The 15747-nt window shown below is 42.0% G+C and overlaps 1 protein-coding gene across 1 annotated transcript; it reads left to right on the top strand.

Moving 5' to 3' along the window:
* The first annotated feature begins 1492 nt into the window (after window positions 1-1492).
* LOC144458620 (ornithine decarboxylase-like) lies at window positions 1493-15357 on the top strand. The gene is made up of 9 exons (XM_078161453.1): window positions 1493-1625; window positions 4825-4943; window positions 7207-7380; window positions 7477-7649; window positions 7731-7947; window positions 8541-8624; window positions 9666-9828; window positions 10689-10810; window positions 12302-15357. Exons 1-9 carry the CDS (start codon window positions 1571-1573, stop codon window positions 12554-12556), a joined length of 1362 nt encoding a protein of 453 aa, XP_078017579.1. The 5' UTR covers window positions 1493-1570; the 3' UTR covers window positions 12557-15357.
* The last annotated feature ends 390 nt before the right edge of the window (window positions 15358-15747 follow it).

Genomic DNA, 15747 nt, shown 5'->3' with positions numbered 1-15747 from the left:
TACAGGCTACAATGAGGCTAAAAACAGAGTTCAAATGAGGTTTTTCCAAACAACTTTTTATGTCGGGGCTTCAGGACACTTGGATCACTACGGACGAGCAGTATGGAGATATTTTGTGGTTTCAATTAGGTGTTTTTGGACGTTTGAATCTGGGGCGCCGTCAGCCTCCATTAGGTGGAGTTGTGTTGCTACCTCCTCTCCCCTTGGATCTCTGCAAGTGATGTGAGGACTCTAAAACTTCACCTGAGCCTCCCTCGGCATATGGGTGAGTAGATAATGGCTGAATTTTCATGTTGGGTGCACTATCCTTACATGGAACTAAAGAAGAGTCTTTCTATTTGTCTTTGAGTTTGTGCATTTTCAGAAAAAAAAAAACATTTCAGATTTCATGTTTTGTTTTTTTGCATTTCCTTTCGTCAGTTTGAAGTGTATAAATGAAAACAATGATAATAATAATGATGATGAAAACAATATTCTCTTTGAGGTGTAGCGGACAAGCTGTCACATTCAGTGATCTGTTGTCACCATCATGGAGATCCCATTTCGTCCCACCAAACTCATTTGCTTCTTCGTCCAAACAGATTTAGAATGTTGATCAAAACAGGAGCGTTTTGCAGCTGAGTGTGAAGCAGTGGGGATGAGAGTCAGCACCTCCAAGTCTGAGGCCGTGGTCCTCTGTCGGAAACCAGTGGTTTGCCCTCTCTGGGTTGGGAGAGAGTCACTGCCTCAAGCGAGGGAGTTCAAGTATCTCAGGGTCTTGTTCACAGTGCCGGTCTGTTGTGGTAAAGAGGGAGCTGAACCAGAAGGCAAAGCTTTCGATTTACTGGTCCATCTGCGTCCCAACCCTCACCTATGGTCATGAGCTCTGGGTAGTGACTGAAAGAATGAGGTCACAGATACAAGCGGTGGAAATGAGTTTCCTCTGTAGGGTGTCTGGGCTCAGCCTTAGAGATAGGGGGAGGAGTCAGACATCTGGAGGGAGCTTGGAGTAGAGCCGCTGCTGCTTCATGTTGAGGTGGCTCAGGCATCTGATCAGGATCCTCCTGGGCGCCTCCTGTTAGAGGTGTTCTGGGCACGTCCCACTGGTAGGAGGCCCCGGGGCAGACCCAGAACACACTGGAGGGATTATATATCTCATCTGGCCCTCGGAATATTTTGAAGTCCTCCAGGAGGAGCTGGAAAGAGTTGCCGGGGAGAGGGACGTCTGGGGTGCTTTGCTTGGCCTGCTGCCCCCACAACCCGGCCCCGGATCAGCGGATGAAAATGGATGGATGGATGAAAACCGGAATTGTCAGACTTTTCCATTTTGTCTAAATAAATAGAAAGACTGTGTATGTAAATTATTACCTTTGCATTTCTATGTTTACACTGTGAGCTATCATGTCCTCATTCGCTGAAGGTTGTGTGTCTCTGATCAGGTGACATGGACCGCCTTCTTGTTAGGAGGGTTAGCACAGATACACATCCAGGCATCTGTCATTCCCATACTGGACTTAACAGTTCATTTTAGAGTCATTCTGCTGTTTCACAAAACTGTGAAAACTGAAATTCCATTTTAGACAAGGAGAACATGACACAAGGGCAAGGCACCGTTTCTTGGATGAGAGAAATACAACTGGCACCACGTAAGCCCTTCATTTTATTGCAATGAATTATGCCTTTAACATTTTCCCATAACATCCTGCATGTAATGGCAGAGCAGTGTTTTGACAACACAGATTGGGAACTGTTTGCAGGGGGAAAGACTGAAGGAATATATGGTTTCAGTTTTGGGATACATTAACTTTTGCATAAAGAATGTGACAGCACTGAGAACAATAAAGGTGTTTCCCAACCAAAAGCTATGGATGAACAGCAATGTCAGGGAGCAGGATGCAGCCTTCAGGTCAGGAGACAAAACGTTAACTGACTAGTCTGGTGTGTGCATGTTAAGGTTTTAGTTTTAGTTAAGGTAAATAATGGATTATTGTACGAGTGTAATGGCTTTGTATATAAAAAAGCTGTATACAAGGTTAATAGTTCAAAAGCTTGTGACCCGTTTAAAGTTTAAGAGAAGTTTGTAGCTTAAAGTGTGTGGTAGCAGGAGCATTTCAAAGTGGAGTAAGTTTAAGAAGTTTTGAAGATTTTCTCCATAGTAAAAAAAAGTTTAATAGCATAAAAAGTTGAGTACGTCTGTAAGGTTTCTGTAGCTGGAAGTATGCAGAAGTAATGTGTATGGAAGGTTGAATAAGAATAAAGATTCAAATCTCAATAATGATAATGCTAAATCAGCATTCACACACGTAAAATATATGTTAAAATGTAAAAAGCTGTACAGAGTGTTAAAATGAAGAGGATGGAGTGTGCAGAATACTGAATAGCGTACAAATGCTCACAGTGTGAGAATGTGAAAATATATGCAATTAAGAATTTAATTTATGTAATATGTCCTTTAACTTCCCCATACTGTACCTCCTGACTGTGACAGAACATCAACAAAAATGCCGTAACGACCAGAATAAACAGCTTGTTGCCCTCTGGCAAACGGATTAACACCTAATTTGTTAGTTTGTTTTAGGATACTGAGAGACCTCTCAGAGGAAAGGGAAAAGTTAGTTGGATGTATGTCAGTACTTTATGTCAAACTCACTTCCAGCTAATAGTTTCATAGGAATGCTAAGATAACACTTACACTAATTTGGAATTTAAGATTCTCAGGTTTGCATCATAATGGAGGGGCACTTGGGCCTTGGTAAGGAGAAAGAAAAACTTGAACTTGAGCATGAAACTCTGTGATGTTTAACGTGATATAATGTGAGGCAGATGTTTGATATGTTGTGATATTTTGGGTTTTTAAAGTGTCTAGCATGGCACAATAAAGGTAAATAGCTCTTAAATACATTTAAGGCTGATTTTGATTATGATCCAACCTCAAATTTACAATATGTATTCATTTTATGCTTTTGTCTTTTACTTCTTATCATCTCTCTAGTGAATCAGAACTTTGTTGAAAAGCCACGGTTAAACAAGTGTATACAAAAAGTGTGCAAGAAATGTTGGTTCTGGTAGTAGAGATGATGTGGGAAGTAAAGATATTCAAATAAAAACCTCAGCGTTTATTGAGGGAGCAGATTAAAAAGAAGTTACTGATATTGTTAAAACACTTAAAGGGATAGTGCACCCAAAAATGTAAATTCAGCCATTATCTACTCACCCATATGTCGAGGGAGGCTCAGGTGAAGTTTTAGAGTCCTCACATCACTTGCAGAGATCCAAGGGGAGAGGAGGTAGCAACACAACTCCACCTAATGGAGGCTGACGGCGCCCCAGATTCAAACGTCCAAAAACACATCATTGAAACCACAAAATATCTCCATACTGCTCGTCCGTAGTGATCCAAGTGTCCTGAAGCCCCGACATAAAAAGTTGTTTGGAAAAACCTCATTTGAACTCTGTTTTTAGCCTCATTGTAGCCTGTAGCTCTGACTGCCTCTCTGGGCACCGCGCTCACGTGTGTGAGACCAGCGAAAGCACGTGAACACACATGAAGGCGGTGCCCATGTCTCACGGTCTCATGATCATTTGATACGGCTGACCATAATTTATTATTAAAGAAACTACAAAAATGGAATTAGCACTTTCTTGGTTAAGCAGTTACTTGGAGAATAGGTTTCCCTATGTACACATAAATAACTGTGATTCACAACTATAAAAGATCACCTGTGGGGTTCTCCAAGGCTCAGTGTTGAGGCCATTGTTTATTATTTTGGATATTAATAATATATGTGAGGTTTCCAAAGTATTAAAAATTATATTAATTGCAGATGATGCAAATTTATTTTATAGTGGTAAGAAGTCAAAACAACTTTTGGATACAATGGGGAAATAATTGGAAACGCTAAAGAGATGGAAATATATAGTTTTAGAATATATTATTAATATAGTTTTTGGTACTCAAACAGCAAACTTGTGGTAAATAAAGTTGAAATTGAAGGCGTATTGGATATTAAATTTCTAGGTGTTTTAATCGATAATATCTGGGCTGGAAGCCTCACATAAACTGTATCAAAGCCAAAATTTAAAAGTCAACTGCAATATTATATAAAGATCCTCTGAATCAAGCCTCATTATACACTAGTCTGTCATACATTACTTAATATGTGGAAGTGTGTGGAAATACATATAAAATACAACTCCAATTTTCATACTTCAAAAGAGAGACCTAAGAATTGTGAACAAAACCTCACACAGAGAACCAACAGACTCATTATTTATTAAAGACTTAAATTTGAACATTTAGTTGACTTTAAAACGGCTCAAATGATGTACAGAGCAAAAAAACAGTTGTCGCCTAAAAGCATCCAAAAGTTGTTACAGAAGAGCGAAGGTCAAGTCAGTGTGCTAAGATTGGTATTTTCATGTTAAGGTGAGGACCAACGTCAAACTACATTGTATCTCAGTTAAAGGAGTGAGTTTATGGAACAGGTGTGGTGAGGAACTGAAAACATGTCTAACATTGAATAGGTTTAAACAAAAGGTTAAAAAGAACATATTGATGAAATATGAAAATGGATGATCACACTGTAGTACTGACGTAGAAGAACAGGATACAGGAACTTGTGTGTGTGTTGTATTTTGTCTTTGTTGCTGTTTTGCCTTGTTAACCTATTTTGGTTTGTTTTCTTGTTGATTGCTAAATATGATATGATATATGTGATATTTTATTGTAATGTTTTGCACTGTGAGAGGATTTGACTTTATTTACATGAATTTGTGGATTAATACACGATGTTCGCATTTCTATTTGCAGACCGAAATAAATTCTAAATTCTAAAACTCTTGCAGCGCCAGTAACTACAAACGGATCAGTTGTCTCCCCTGAGAAATATCACATTGACATCTTAGACAACGGAAGGACCATCAGTGATTTCATAGACTATAAAATAAAAGAGCGTGGTTTATTGGTGAGTATCAGAGAGTTAACTCTTAAGTTTTCTGAATTATTTATCTGTGTAATTCTCTGCTTGCACAATGTAGTGTTTTGTATATCTGTTTAACAAACTGCTCGTCTCTTTACTTCCTGTCAGCTCTATTGTAACATTTACGTCAGACCTTAGCCTTCGATCTCAGTGGCTTTTCATCCATTAGTTAGTTAACGCCATTTCAGTTTTCACAGTTAGCTTTATACATATAAGTACAGTTTGTGTTTGTGTATATGTGGTGTTGATCATTTTGATATGCACCTCAGTCTTGAAATAGCCAGTCAGCTAACCAGAGCTTTACTGCTTGCTTTCTTAAGACAGACAGTCACTTCAATATTTTTGGCAGCTCTTCTAAAAACTGAGTGTAAAAATGGGCCGTAGCAACGTAATGTTGGCTAAGCTCCAAAGATTGTGTTGCACTGAGTGACTAACCCAACATTATCAGTTATCTTGTATGAAACTAAGGTGATAATCAAAATGATTTAAAAAAAAAAACAAAAAAAAAACACAACATACAAAAACCCCAGTAAATACTATCAACAATACTGGAATATCTGTTGACTTCCTGTCAACTCTACAATAACATTATTACATTCTTCTCCAACCTTAGTAATCACAGTGCTTTTTAATTTAATCCTTACGTTAGTTGTTACTCCACTTTTCATTGTGATTTTTGTACTCATTGTTTAGAGTATTTACCATTTGTTACGTCGTTAGCCTGATTTTCAGACATTAGCTATTGTTAGCTTGATGTTTTTTTCACACTTGCTTTGAAAAGCTTTCAAAAATATTACGAGACCGACACAAACCATCTTGCGAAAGCGAGCTATAAAGCTCCATAGAGCTGTCCACATCATAAACTTTACGGTGCTCCTCTTCATTTTAGTTGCCAGCTATGCAAGCTGACTGGCTAACGTCGCTATTGAAATGATCAAAAACAGTATATGCAAAAACAAATGGTAAATACTATTAACAATATGTATGTCAGAGGGGGTGGGGTATACGTAGTGGGTTCTAAAATCAGGTGGAGAGCAACACCAAGGGGTGGAGGTGAGGTAAAAAAACAAAAGTTACAAAAATGAAAATAATTGCAGTACTAAAAACCCACTAGTGGTATATATAAGAACCTACACAAAAATCTAAAATACTAAATTACTGTTTTCTCAAAACAAAGCAATAGTCATAAAGAATATAAAAGGCCCAAGTAAAATGTTCTTAAAAATGTCTGGGAAGAAGCTCGAGGATTAAAACAATCATTGTCCTTATCTCAGTCCAGCAGAGTTATCTGGCAACAGGGTCTGGCCAAATTGGCGTCGCAGCACCTGCAGCTCCACTCCTCCATGTCCAAAGTCCATGCGTCCACAGGCAACCTGTTATAAAGACAGTGGGCAGTCATTGGTCGACAGCACTATTACCCACTACACCTAAGTTGAGGTGAGGCACATTCACGTAATCAGACAGAGCTCCCAATTCTGCCCGACAACTATGATGCCTCGTACTGCTGTGGCTGCCGGTTGCTCCTCTGCACCAGCTTCTCTCGGAGGATCACCCCTGGATAGACTGCCAACTGCCACGCTGCTTCCAACACAGTGACGTCTCGTCACTGTCCCCTGATGCTGCTTCCTTTGTGCATCCTCTGCTCTGGTTCGAGCACTCTCCTCGAGCTGTCCTCCCGGCTGTTCTCTCGGTTTCACCCGATCCAGCACACCTGGCCTCTTTATTCCAAACTTATTTTTGCTGAGGCCTTCCTTCCCCACCACCTCGTTGGTTGTTATTCAACACAGTCTTGTCTGGTTGGGTGGCTTCACTGTCCATCTGTAACAGACTTTTCTGCCAGGTGCAGGTATTTGGCACCACAACAACTTTACGATTATAAAATGAAAGCATGCAAATGAAAATAGTAAAACCAAGCACAATAAAAACATGCAAGACAAAGCAAAATATATAAAAACACAAAAAAGATAAACACAATAAAACTAGCGCTTCCACCTTGTGACATATACAAAGCTAACTGAGAGAAGTGAAGTAACTAAAAAGCGATTTGATCACAAGGTCGGAGACGAAGGTAACCTTACTGTAGAAGTGAGGGGAAGCAAGTGGACGTGAAATCCATGAAACAGATATACATCAGACTACACTGTACAAGGTGAGAGCTGTGTGGAAGAATTGTGAGATAGTTGAGATTCTTGGGATGTTCATTTTTCCAAAATAAAATGTTATGGTATTTTTTTTTTATTTTATTCAGGACAATGAAGAGCCTTTCCATGTGGCAAATCTAGACAGCATACTGAAGAGGCACCACAGGTGGATCACTAACCTCCCCCGAGTCAAGCCTTTCTATGCAGTGAAGTGCAACAACACAGCAGCAGTTCTGAGGATGATGAATGTTTTGGACACTGGTTTCGACTGTGCTAGCAAGGTATCTCAGAGATCGTCTAGCTCTGTTTTCTTTGTCATAGAGAAACGTTGTCTCCTTCTCAGCTGCTCATCTGAAACATGTTTGGGTCTAACACAGGGTGAGATCCAGATGATGCTGTCCCTCGGAGTGACACCTGAGAAAATCATTTACGCACATACAACCAAACCGATGTCACACATCAGATACGCCTGTGCTCATGGAGTCGATAAGATGACTTTTGATAATGAGGATGAACTCCTAAAAATTTCTCTGTGCCACCCCAAAGCCAAGTAAGTGACCAACTACTAATGTTTTTGTTTCTGTTGAGTGTAGACTCTTTTTAGTGTATTAATACTTTTGAATCTTTCCAGACTGGTACTCCGCATCGCAGTGGATGACTCCAAATCGTTGGTGAGACTCAATTCAAAGTTCGGAGCCAGTCTGGAGTCAGTTGGTAAGCTGCTGGAACGTGCCGGAGAGCTCGACTTGGAGGTCATCGGGGTCAGCTTTCATGTCGGCAGTGGCTGCACTGACGGCGGGGCGTTCAGGCAGGCCATAGCAGATGCACGACGTGTCTTTGACATGGGGGTAAGTCATTGTCGTAGCAACAGAACACAAGAATTAAACTGAATGTTTTGGTCAATTTTGAGTCCTTAGGTCTTATTTGGAAGATATTCACCCATTCTTCCTGCAGAAGGCTTCTAGCTCTGTGAGAGTCTTGGGCCGTCTTCATGCTCTGCTCTTTGAGGTCTGTCCACAGATGTTTAATGATGTTCAGGTCGGGGGACTGTGAGGGGCGTGGCTCTCTTCATCCCTCTACCCGTGAAATGTTTCCCCTGCCAGTGGCTGCAACACAAGCCCAAAGCATCATCCATCCACCCCCGTGTTTAACAGTTTTTTTTCTCCAAACATACCTTTGCTCATTGTGTCCAAAAAGTTCTGTTTTACCTTCATCAGTCCACAGGACGTGTTTCCAGAAAGCATCAGGCTTGTTTCAGTGTTTCTTTGCAAAGTTGTGAGGCTGAATTTAGTGGTGAGGACACAGGAAAGGTTTTCTTCTGATGACTCTTCCATGAAGGTCATACCTGTCCAGGTGTGTCTGCACAGTAGAACAGTGCACAACCACTCTTCCTTTCTAACAATCAACATGAACACTAACAACTGATTGTTGTCTTTTTCAGAATTTGCAGGGATTCCAGATGAGACTCTTGGATATTGGTGGAGGGTTCTCTGGGGCCGGAGGTGTTCAAGGATCATTTGAGGAGGTGAAGTTAAAAAAATACACAGTGGTAGCGCTCATTCATGGTTGTGCTGCGCCTTTATTATGCCGGTCAAACAAATGACAAAATGAACAAAAAAACAAAAACATATATAGGTCCACAGAATGATGCAGAAGTAATGACTACATCTAAACGCCCTGATATTGACCTGGTGATGCTGTTGGGTCATTTTCCTCCGAAGAGCAAAATTCATACATATCCCATGTATTTTGAAAGGCTGCAATCATGTGACCAATGGGGTGATGGCGCTAAACAAGAAAGCAGTCCTGAGTGCTTGTAAGGAGGCAGGTTGGGGTGGTGGATGGGTCACATAAAAACAGACTTTAGCCCGGGACTTTTCCCTGGAGTCACGTGTTCATCCGTCTTAACTTTGAGTCATTTTAAGGTGCATCCTCACCATGTTTGTTTTCCTAAATCTAACCTCCGCACCTTAACATTAATTACATAACTAAGGATGTGACATCATTCGTGGGCCCAATACGTTGCAACATTTAATGCAATGTTGGTGACGTTTTATCCAACATTGTCATTTGTCATTTGTCAGTATATAGTGTAGATGATGACCAGGCTTAAACTGTTGTTGTTATCCTGCCGACAATGCCAAATATGTTGTAGCATAAACAAGACTTAAAATGAGAGAGACTAAGACATGGAGTTACACATTGGAGCGTCCACTCGTGAGAAAGCCAAATAATTAAATCGTCCTGACAATTTATAGTGTGTGACAAACAAGCATTGTAGGAACTGAAGGTACTGTCCAAGGGCCATTTCCTGCCATTATAGCTCAGAGAGCAATTGATTCTCCCAGTTTAGCCAGAAACATGCCAAACCATGGCTGAAGTCACTGCAGGATAACAACAGCAGTTTAAGCCAGGTCATCATCTACACTATAGTTTTCATCCAGGTTTTCTGTGATGCTGGTTACAGTTGGTCACTTCGTATTGAAGTGTCAGCAAAATGTCTGGATTATTGATAGAATATTTCACAGGTCATAAACTATCAACCCATTGTGTTTTTCCCTCCTAGTGTTCAGAAGTCATTAATGAAGCACTGGATAAATTCTTCCCGCCTGACTGCGGGGTGAAGATCATGGCAGAACCAGGCCGATTCTTTGTGGAATCAGCCTTCACAGTGGCACTGAACGTCATTGCCAAAAGAGTAATCTTAGATGATATGGACGACCACAGCGGTAATGTTTATGTGTCTTTTGAAGCCACATGACTGTTGAGTATCTAGGGTTAGCGCAATCAAGACTTGCAGTACTTACTTTGTGCAGAACTCCAGATACCTGGTTGCATGTGGTGTAGGGGCAAAGGTACCAACGATAAAAAGGACCATTAGGGCTCAAAATCTGACCAGTGCAAGGAAGTATTATTATTTATTGACGGGCTAATGATGCTCGAAAAGATGCTTAAGAGAGCCCCCCTACAACATTTCAACAAAGTAGCACTCACTGTATGTTTCATCAAGATGTATGAAATTTAGGAGACACAAGTCCCTTGCAAAGAATCAAAAGGCCTCTTGGAGCCCTACGCTAACGTTAGGTCAGCCGTTTTAAATCACTGGTGCAATTTTGGTGTATCTTTGGCCATTAAAACTGGGCTGTCACATCATAAGACCATTAAACACCATTAAACACCATTAAACAGGAAGCTGCTGTAACTTGGGGGGACATTGTAATTAATGAGAGTTCAGCTTGAAGGCATCTGCATACCAATACTGAGTCAAAGTAACTGTGCCACCCACTGGCAACAGTGGATTTACAGGAATTCTACGTTGTGTAATTGACACTTGACATGTAGCGACTTCACGCATGTTCAGCACATGTGTTCTGGCACCACATAATGTCCAATTTGTGCGCGCAGTATCAAACGGTCCCATCGACCAGCATCCTGCCAGCACCCCCGACACACAGGAAGCTCCAAGGGCCTGTTGATCGCTGCTTACAGCTTTAATGTTTATTATAATTGTCCTTTTATTTTCAAAGTGTTTGCTGAATGAATGATAGTTGCCATTTTAATAATGTTTATTTGCATGTATTTTTTCCAGATGATGAGGAAAAGGGCTGTGACAGAATGATGATGTACTACCTTAACGATGGAGTGTACGGTTCCCTGAGCTGCATTATCTTTGACCCAGCTAACGCCGACCTTAAACCATATCCTCACAGGGTAATACAATACATCCTCATACCTTACCAGTGACTCCCAAAACAACATACATGACTGCTGGACAGCGCCAGCAACTTGTGCTTGTATTAACGATTGCTTTAACGAGAGACGATCCTGCGATGGGATCACTTCAGCCACGATACAGCAATATGAGACCTATATCCAATGTGGGCCAGGGGTGTACAGTGGGGGAGCCAATGGCCCTTTTATCACTTCCTACCCAACCTTTTCAAGCCCCTTTGCTCAGACCACATTCATCTTTGAACTCAAGCTTCATTTTCATCTCAACTACACACCTGTAAAGAAGGAAGGTGAATCTTGCGCAGTGGTGACACTGTTGGGTTGACAACAAATGTCCACAGACAACCAGACATAACACCTGGCAAAACACTCAAAACCAATTCTGTGGTAGTTACCTCTGCAGTAGGTGCCATCTAGACCACAATTTTCCATGACAACTCACAAGGTGTGAACCATGCCAGCCATCACAAAGTTGTCACCGCTGGTAAACGTGGTTGCAAGGTTGCTAACGGTCCCAGTCATGCACCAGAAGTACGTGGTTATGTTTTGAAAAAAAGGTCAAAGTTTGGGTCAAAGTCATTATTACATTGACTTTTAGTTTCACACGGGACATGAACACCAGTCTCCAGGGTGAAAGTCCTGTGTTTGTTTGACCCATCCGTCTATGCCAATCTTGCTCCTATGTGATCTTTGTCAATCTTTATACTACGTCATCGCTCATGTCATAATTTACAACTGCAACGAGAGGTCGCCACCTAACAATAAATGTAAATATGGGTCATAATAAGTTACTTGCACCTATAGGGCCATTCTTTGGTTGAGGGCGGGCTGGTTAATATCAACCCTGTCACCATGTAAGAACTTCAGTGTTTGAAGGTTCTGTGAAACAAGATTATGAATGGAGCGTGAAATGGATCAGCGGTTTGGCATGGCATCTGCAGTGATGCGAGCGCTGTGCTGGATGTTCCTGGTGAAGAGAGAGCTGATCGCATCTGATCAGGATCCTCCTGGGTGCCTCCTGTTAGAGGTGTTTTCTGGACATGTCCAACTAGTAGCAGGCCCCGGGGCAGACCCAGAACACACTGGAGGGATTATGTATTTCGTCTGGCCTGGGAACACCCCAGAGTCCCCCAGGAGGAGCTTGAAAGTGTTGCAGGGGAGAGGGATGTCTGGAGTACTTTGCTCAGCCTGCTGCCCCCGAGACCCGGCTTCAGATAAGCGGTTGAAAATGAATGGATGGATGCTTAGGTTCCTGAGTTATAAATGAACAAACCTGATGTCCTCTTCATGCACAGTTACTGAGAATTGTTTGTTTAAAATAAGATCTGGAACAGTAGGTTGGAGGCTGTCACTTTCCATCTGGCCGAGAACATTTTAAAACTTGATGTCATATATGAGATGAAAGGAGTAGGTTGAGAGAGAATATGACAACATGTGTGATGTGGATTTTTCTTTTTACTGTTTGTGCAGGCTGTTGAGAACGGCGAGCGGCGATACCGGTCTGTCATCTGGGGTCCAACCTGCGACAGCATCGACAAAGTAACAAGCAACTACTGGATGCCTGAGTCTTACGTGGGGGACTGGCTTCTCATCGACAACATGGGCGCTTACACTCTTAGTGCATCCACTGACTTCAATAGCTTTGAAAGAGCTCACGTCTATCCTGTCGTGACAGCTGAGACATGGCACGCCTTAGACCTTTCTCACCTCTACAACATTTATTGATAAGTCTGGGGCCGTATTCACAAAGCTTCCTCGTACGAAGAGTTGCTCCTAGTGACGAAATTCTTAGAACTGTGAAGTTTTCTTAGAATTTCCTCGTAACGTCAAGCCTAGGTCCTCGTAAAGATGAAAGTTATTCACGAGCATCTTAGACCTGAAAAGAGCTCAAAAGGTGAAAAACTGTTCAGAGCAGGAAGGAGAACCTTAAAGAGGCTTAAGAGTTTCTTAAGCAGGGGAGAAAATGGTGGAAACACAAAGAGGTCTGAGATGTTTTCTCCAAACCTTAGATCGTGCAGGGATAATATGTGTGGTCGATCCCAGAAGAGATATGCACACGTTTTCCACCTAATGCTGGAAACACATTGGTGCTGCACCGCCATGTGATGCCAAGTGCTGGTCCTAGCACACTGGACACGTCGTTCTGCAGCTGGTCAACAGACGACCACGCAAAGTTATTGTTACTGAAAGATGCATACTTCTTCCACCTTTGCATTAGCTTCAAATTATGTGTGGACAGCCACTAAGTTGATTTCTCACCTGAAGAGCCAATCAACAGAGCTATGACTCGCCAGGAAGTATCTGTCTTTATAATGACAGGACTGTGGGTCGTTTAGCTCAGGATATTTCTCGACCTCAACAACGAGGTCTCTCTTCATCCATTCGTCATCGCACAGGAGACACAGCAATAGCTACAGAGCTCTCTTTATACATCCATGGTAAGGAGAGGAGTCGAGCTGCTACAGGAGCTTGTCTGTACAAGCAGAGAGCGAGTGGGGAGAAAAGCATTTAATTCCACGTGTAGTGAAGCTGAAAATAGGACAGTGGCGTGAAGTCCTTTCACAGTCTCATACTGTGATGCAGTTCATTTCATGTCCACTGGGGGTCCTCACACCTTACAGGCTCACAAAGGGTGTGACTGTGACAACCAATCACACCTGTTTATAAAAGCATACCTAGCAACAGGGTCAACCACACCTCCTCGCTACAGTAAAACATTTTGTCCCTTCCTTGCTCAGCGTTGCTCTGAGAACTTTCCTAAATCCCTCAATCAGGACTCTTTATTAAAACATTTAGGCTGAGTTAGGAGCTCTCTGACATGATTCATAGGATGTTTGTGAATACGGCCCCAGATGACTTCTGTTGGACAATGACTCAATACATGGTAAATGGTAAATGGTAAATGGACTGCACTTGTATAGCGCTTTTCTAGTCCTCCAATTACTCAAAGCGCTTTTACACTACATGTCACATTCACCCACTCGCACACATTCACACTCTGATGGCCGAGGCTACCATACAAGGCGACACCTGTGACTCAGTAACCATTCACACGTGCTCACTCACTGATGAAACAGCCATCAGGAGCAATTTGGGGTTCAGTATCTTGCACAAGGATACTTCGACATGCGGACTGGAGGAACCAGCGATCGACCTGCCGATCTTCTGATGAGTGGACGACCCGCTCTACCTCTGAGCCCCAGCTGCCTGAACAAACACAGGCATTTAACATCTGTCATCGATTGTTCAGTTTGTCAGGCCTAGTGTGAAGATTTTGTCAGGTATATTAATTGCGCTGCACCTGCAGTCAGGGTACCCAAATATGCTCTGATTGTGTTGTCAATGTGCTAACTGGCTAACTAGCATCAAGACGCTCTTCCTGTTTCCCTTTTTCAATGATGAATACAGACGACCGCCATCTGCTGCTGTGGAGACTTATTTCCTCTCAGCAGGAGCACACCATATGTGCTGGTTGGCTGTCAGCTGGAGTCTTTGCTGTGTGTTGATGTGCAAATTTTTGGCCGGGACACAGGCAACATAAAGCAACACAAAAGTCCGCTTTCGTTGATGCTAGTTCTGTGAAGTCGGTTTGGTGCATCTGGGCCTTGATCAAGACATCTTTCACCCTTCATCCGGTTAAAACATGTAGTTAAAAATGACTAAGATCTAAAAAGTCTATCATAAAAGTAAGTTTTTGACAGCTTTTGTGAGAAATTGAAATTTCATCTGAAAAATTTGTTCTTTTTTTCTCTTTTTAAACATCTTGATGTTTTGTGGCGGTCTGATGTAAACAAGAGTTATCTCAACCAAGTTTGTTGGCCCAGATCTGGATCTGAGTCCTCTAACTTCAACACATTCTCACTCCCATCACGTCAAAAAACAACGGGCTCGGTACCCGCATGCATCAGTTTTGGACATTTAGGGATGGCGAGTCAGTCTTTGCTCGTTACATGCATTGTCTCTTTTATTACACTTACACTTTTGTTGGAAATGTAAAGTTTCTGTTCGTTAAATGTGTACAGTCTTTTTTTTAAATAAAGTCTCATGTAGGCAAAACACTTTTTTTGGTTTACTTCCTTAGGTTTGGAAAAACCCCCACAATGGTTTGGCTTAAAAATAAGGATGCTTGTAAGGAACATAATAACATTATGTGACATATGACCCTAGCCTAGGATGCTAAACATTCTACGTTGTTATTGAAACAACTCCAACACGACACGAACAGTGGGCTCCCAGATTAAAGTTTACTTCACCCATCCACCTCCCCTCTTTCCTGCCCTGTGCGGACTTTCTTGCTCTTAAACTGCCCTTGTTGCCTGGATTGTTAACAAATGCTGCCACCCAGGTCATCTTGTAACGCTGCTAAACGGTGCGTCAGTTTCTGACACCGATGGGCCAGTGAAAGAGCATCTGTTTTCGACGAGTTGGGAGTAAGACAGGGTTGTTGATTTTGGGTATCTTGTAAGACTGAAGATGTTTCACAATGGAGATGTTAAGACTTCAATAAAAGTCCACTCTCTGCCGAACAGTGGTGTCACAGAGTTGTGCTTCTTTACCACAGACACACAAAGAGAAAACACAAACCTGACAATAGAGACCTTAATTTTAAAGGGATAGTGCACCCAAAAATGTAAATTCAGCCATTATCTACTCACCCATATGCCGAGGGAGGCTCAGGTGAAGTTTTAGAGTCCTCACAACACTTGCAGAGATCCAAGGGGAGAGGAACTGTGTGCACACACGTGAGCGCGGTGCCCAGAGAGGCAGTCAGAGCTACAGGCTACAATGAGGCTAAAAACAGAGTTCAAATGAGGTTTTTCCAAACAACTTTTTACGTCGGGGCTTCAGGACACTTGGATCACTACGGACGAGCAGTATGGAGATATTTTGTGGTTTCAATGATGTGTTTTTGGACG

This window comes from Epinephelus lanceolatus, chromosome 18 (genome assembly GCF_041903045.1).
Source record: "Epinephelus lanceolatus isolate andai-2023 chromosome 18, ASM4190304v1, whole genome shotgun sequence".
NCBI lineage: Eukaryota > Metazoa > Chordata > Actinopteri > Perciformes > Serranidae > Epinephelus > Epinephelus lanceolatus.
The sequence above is the reverse complement of the archived record's forward strand: the minus strand, read 5'-3'. Positions and strand labels throughout refer to the sequence as shown.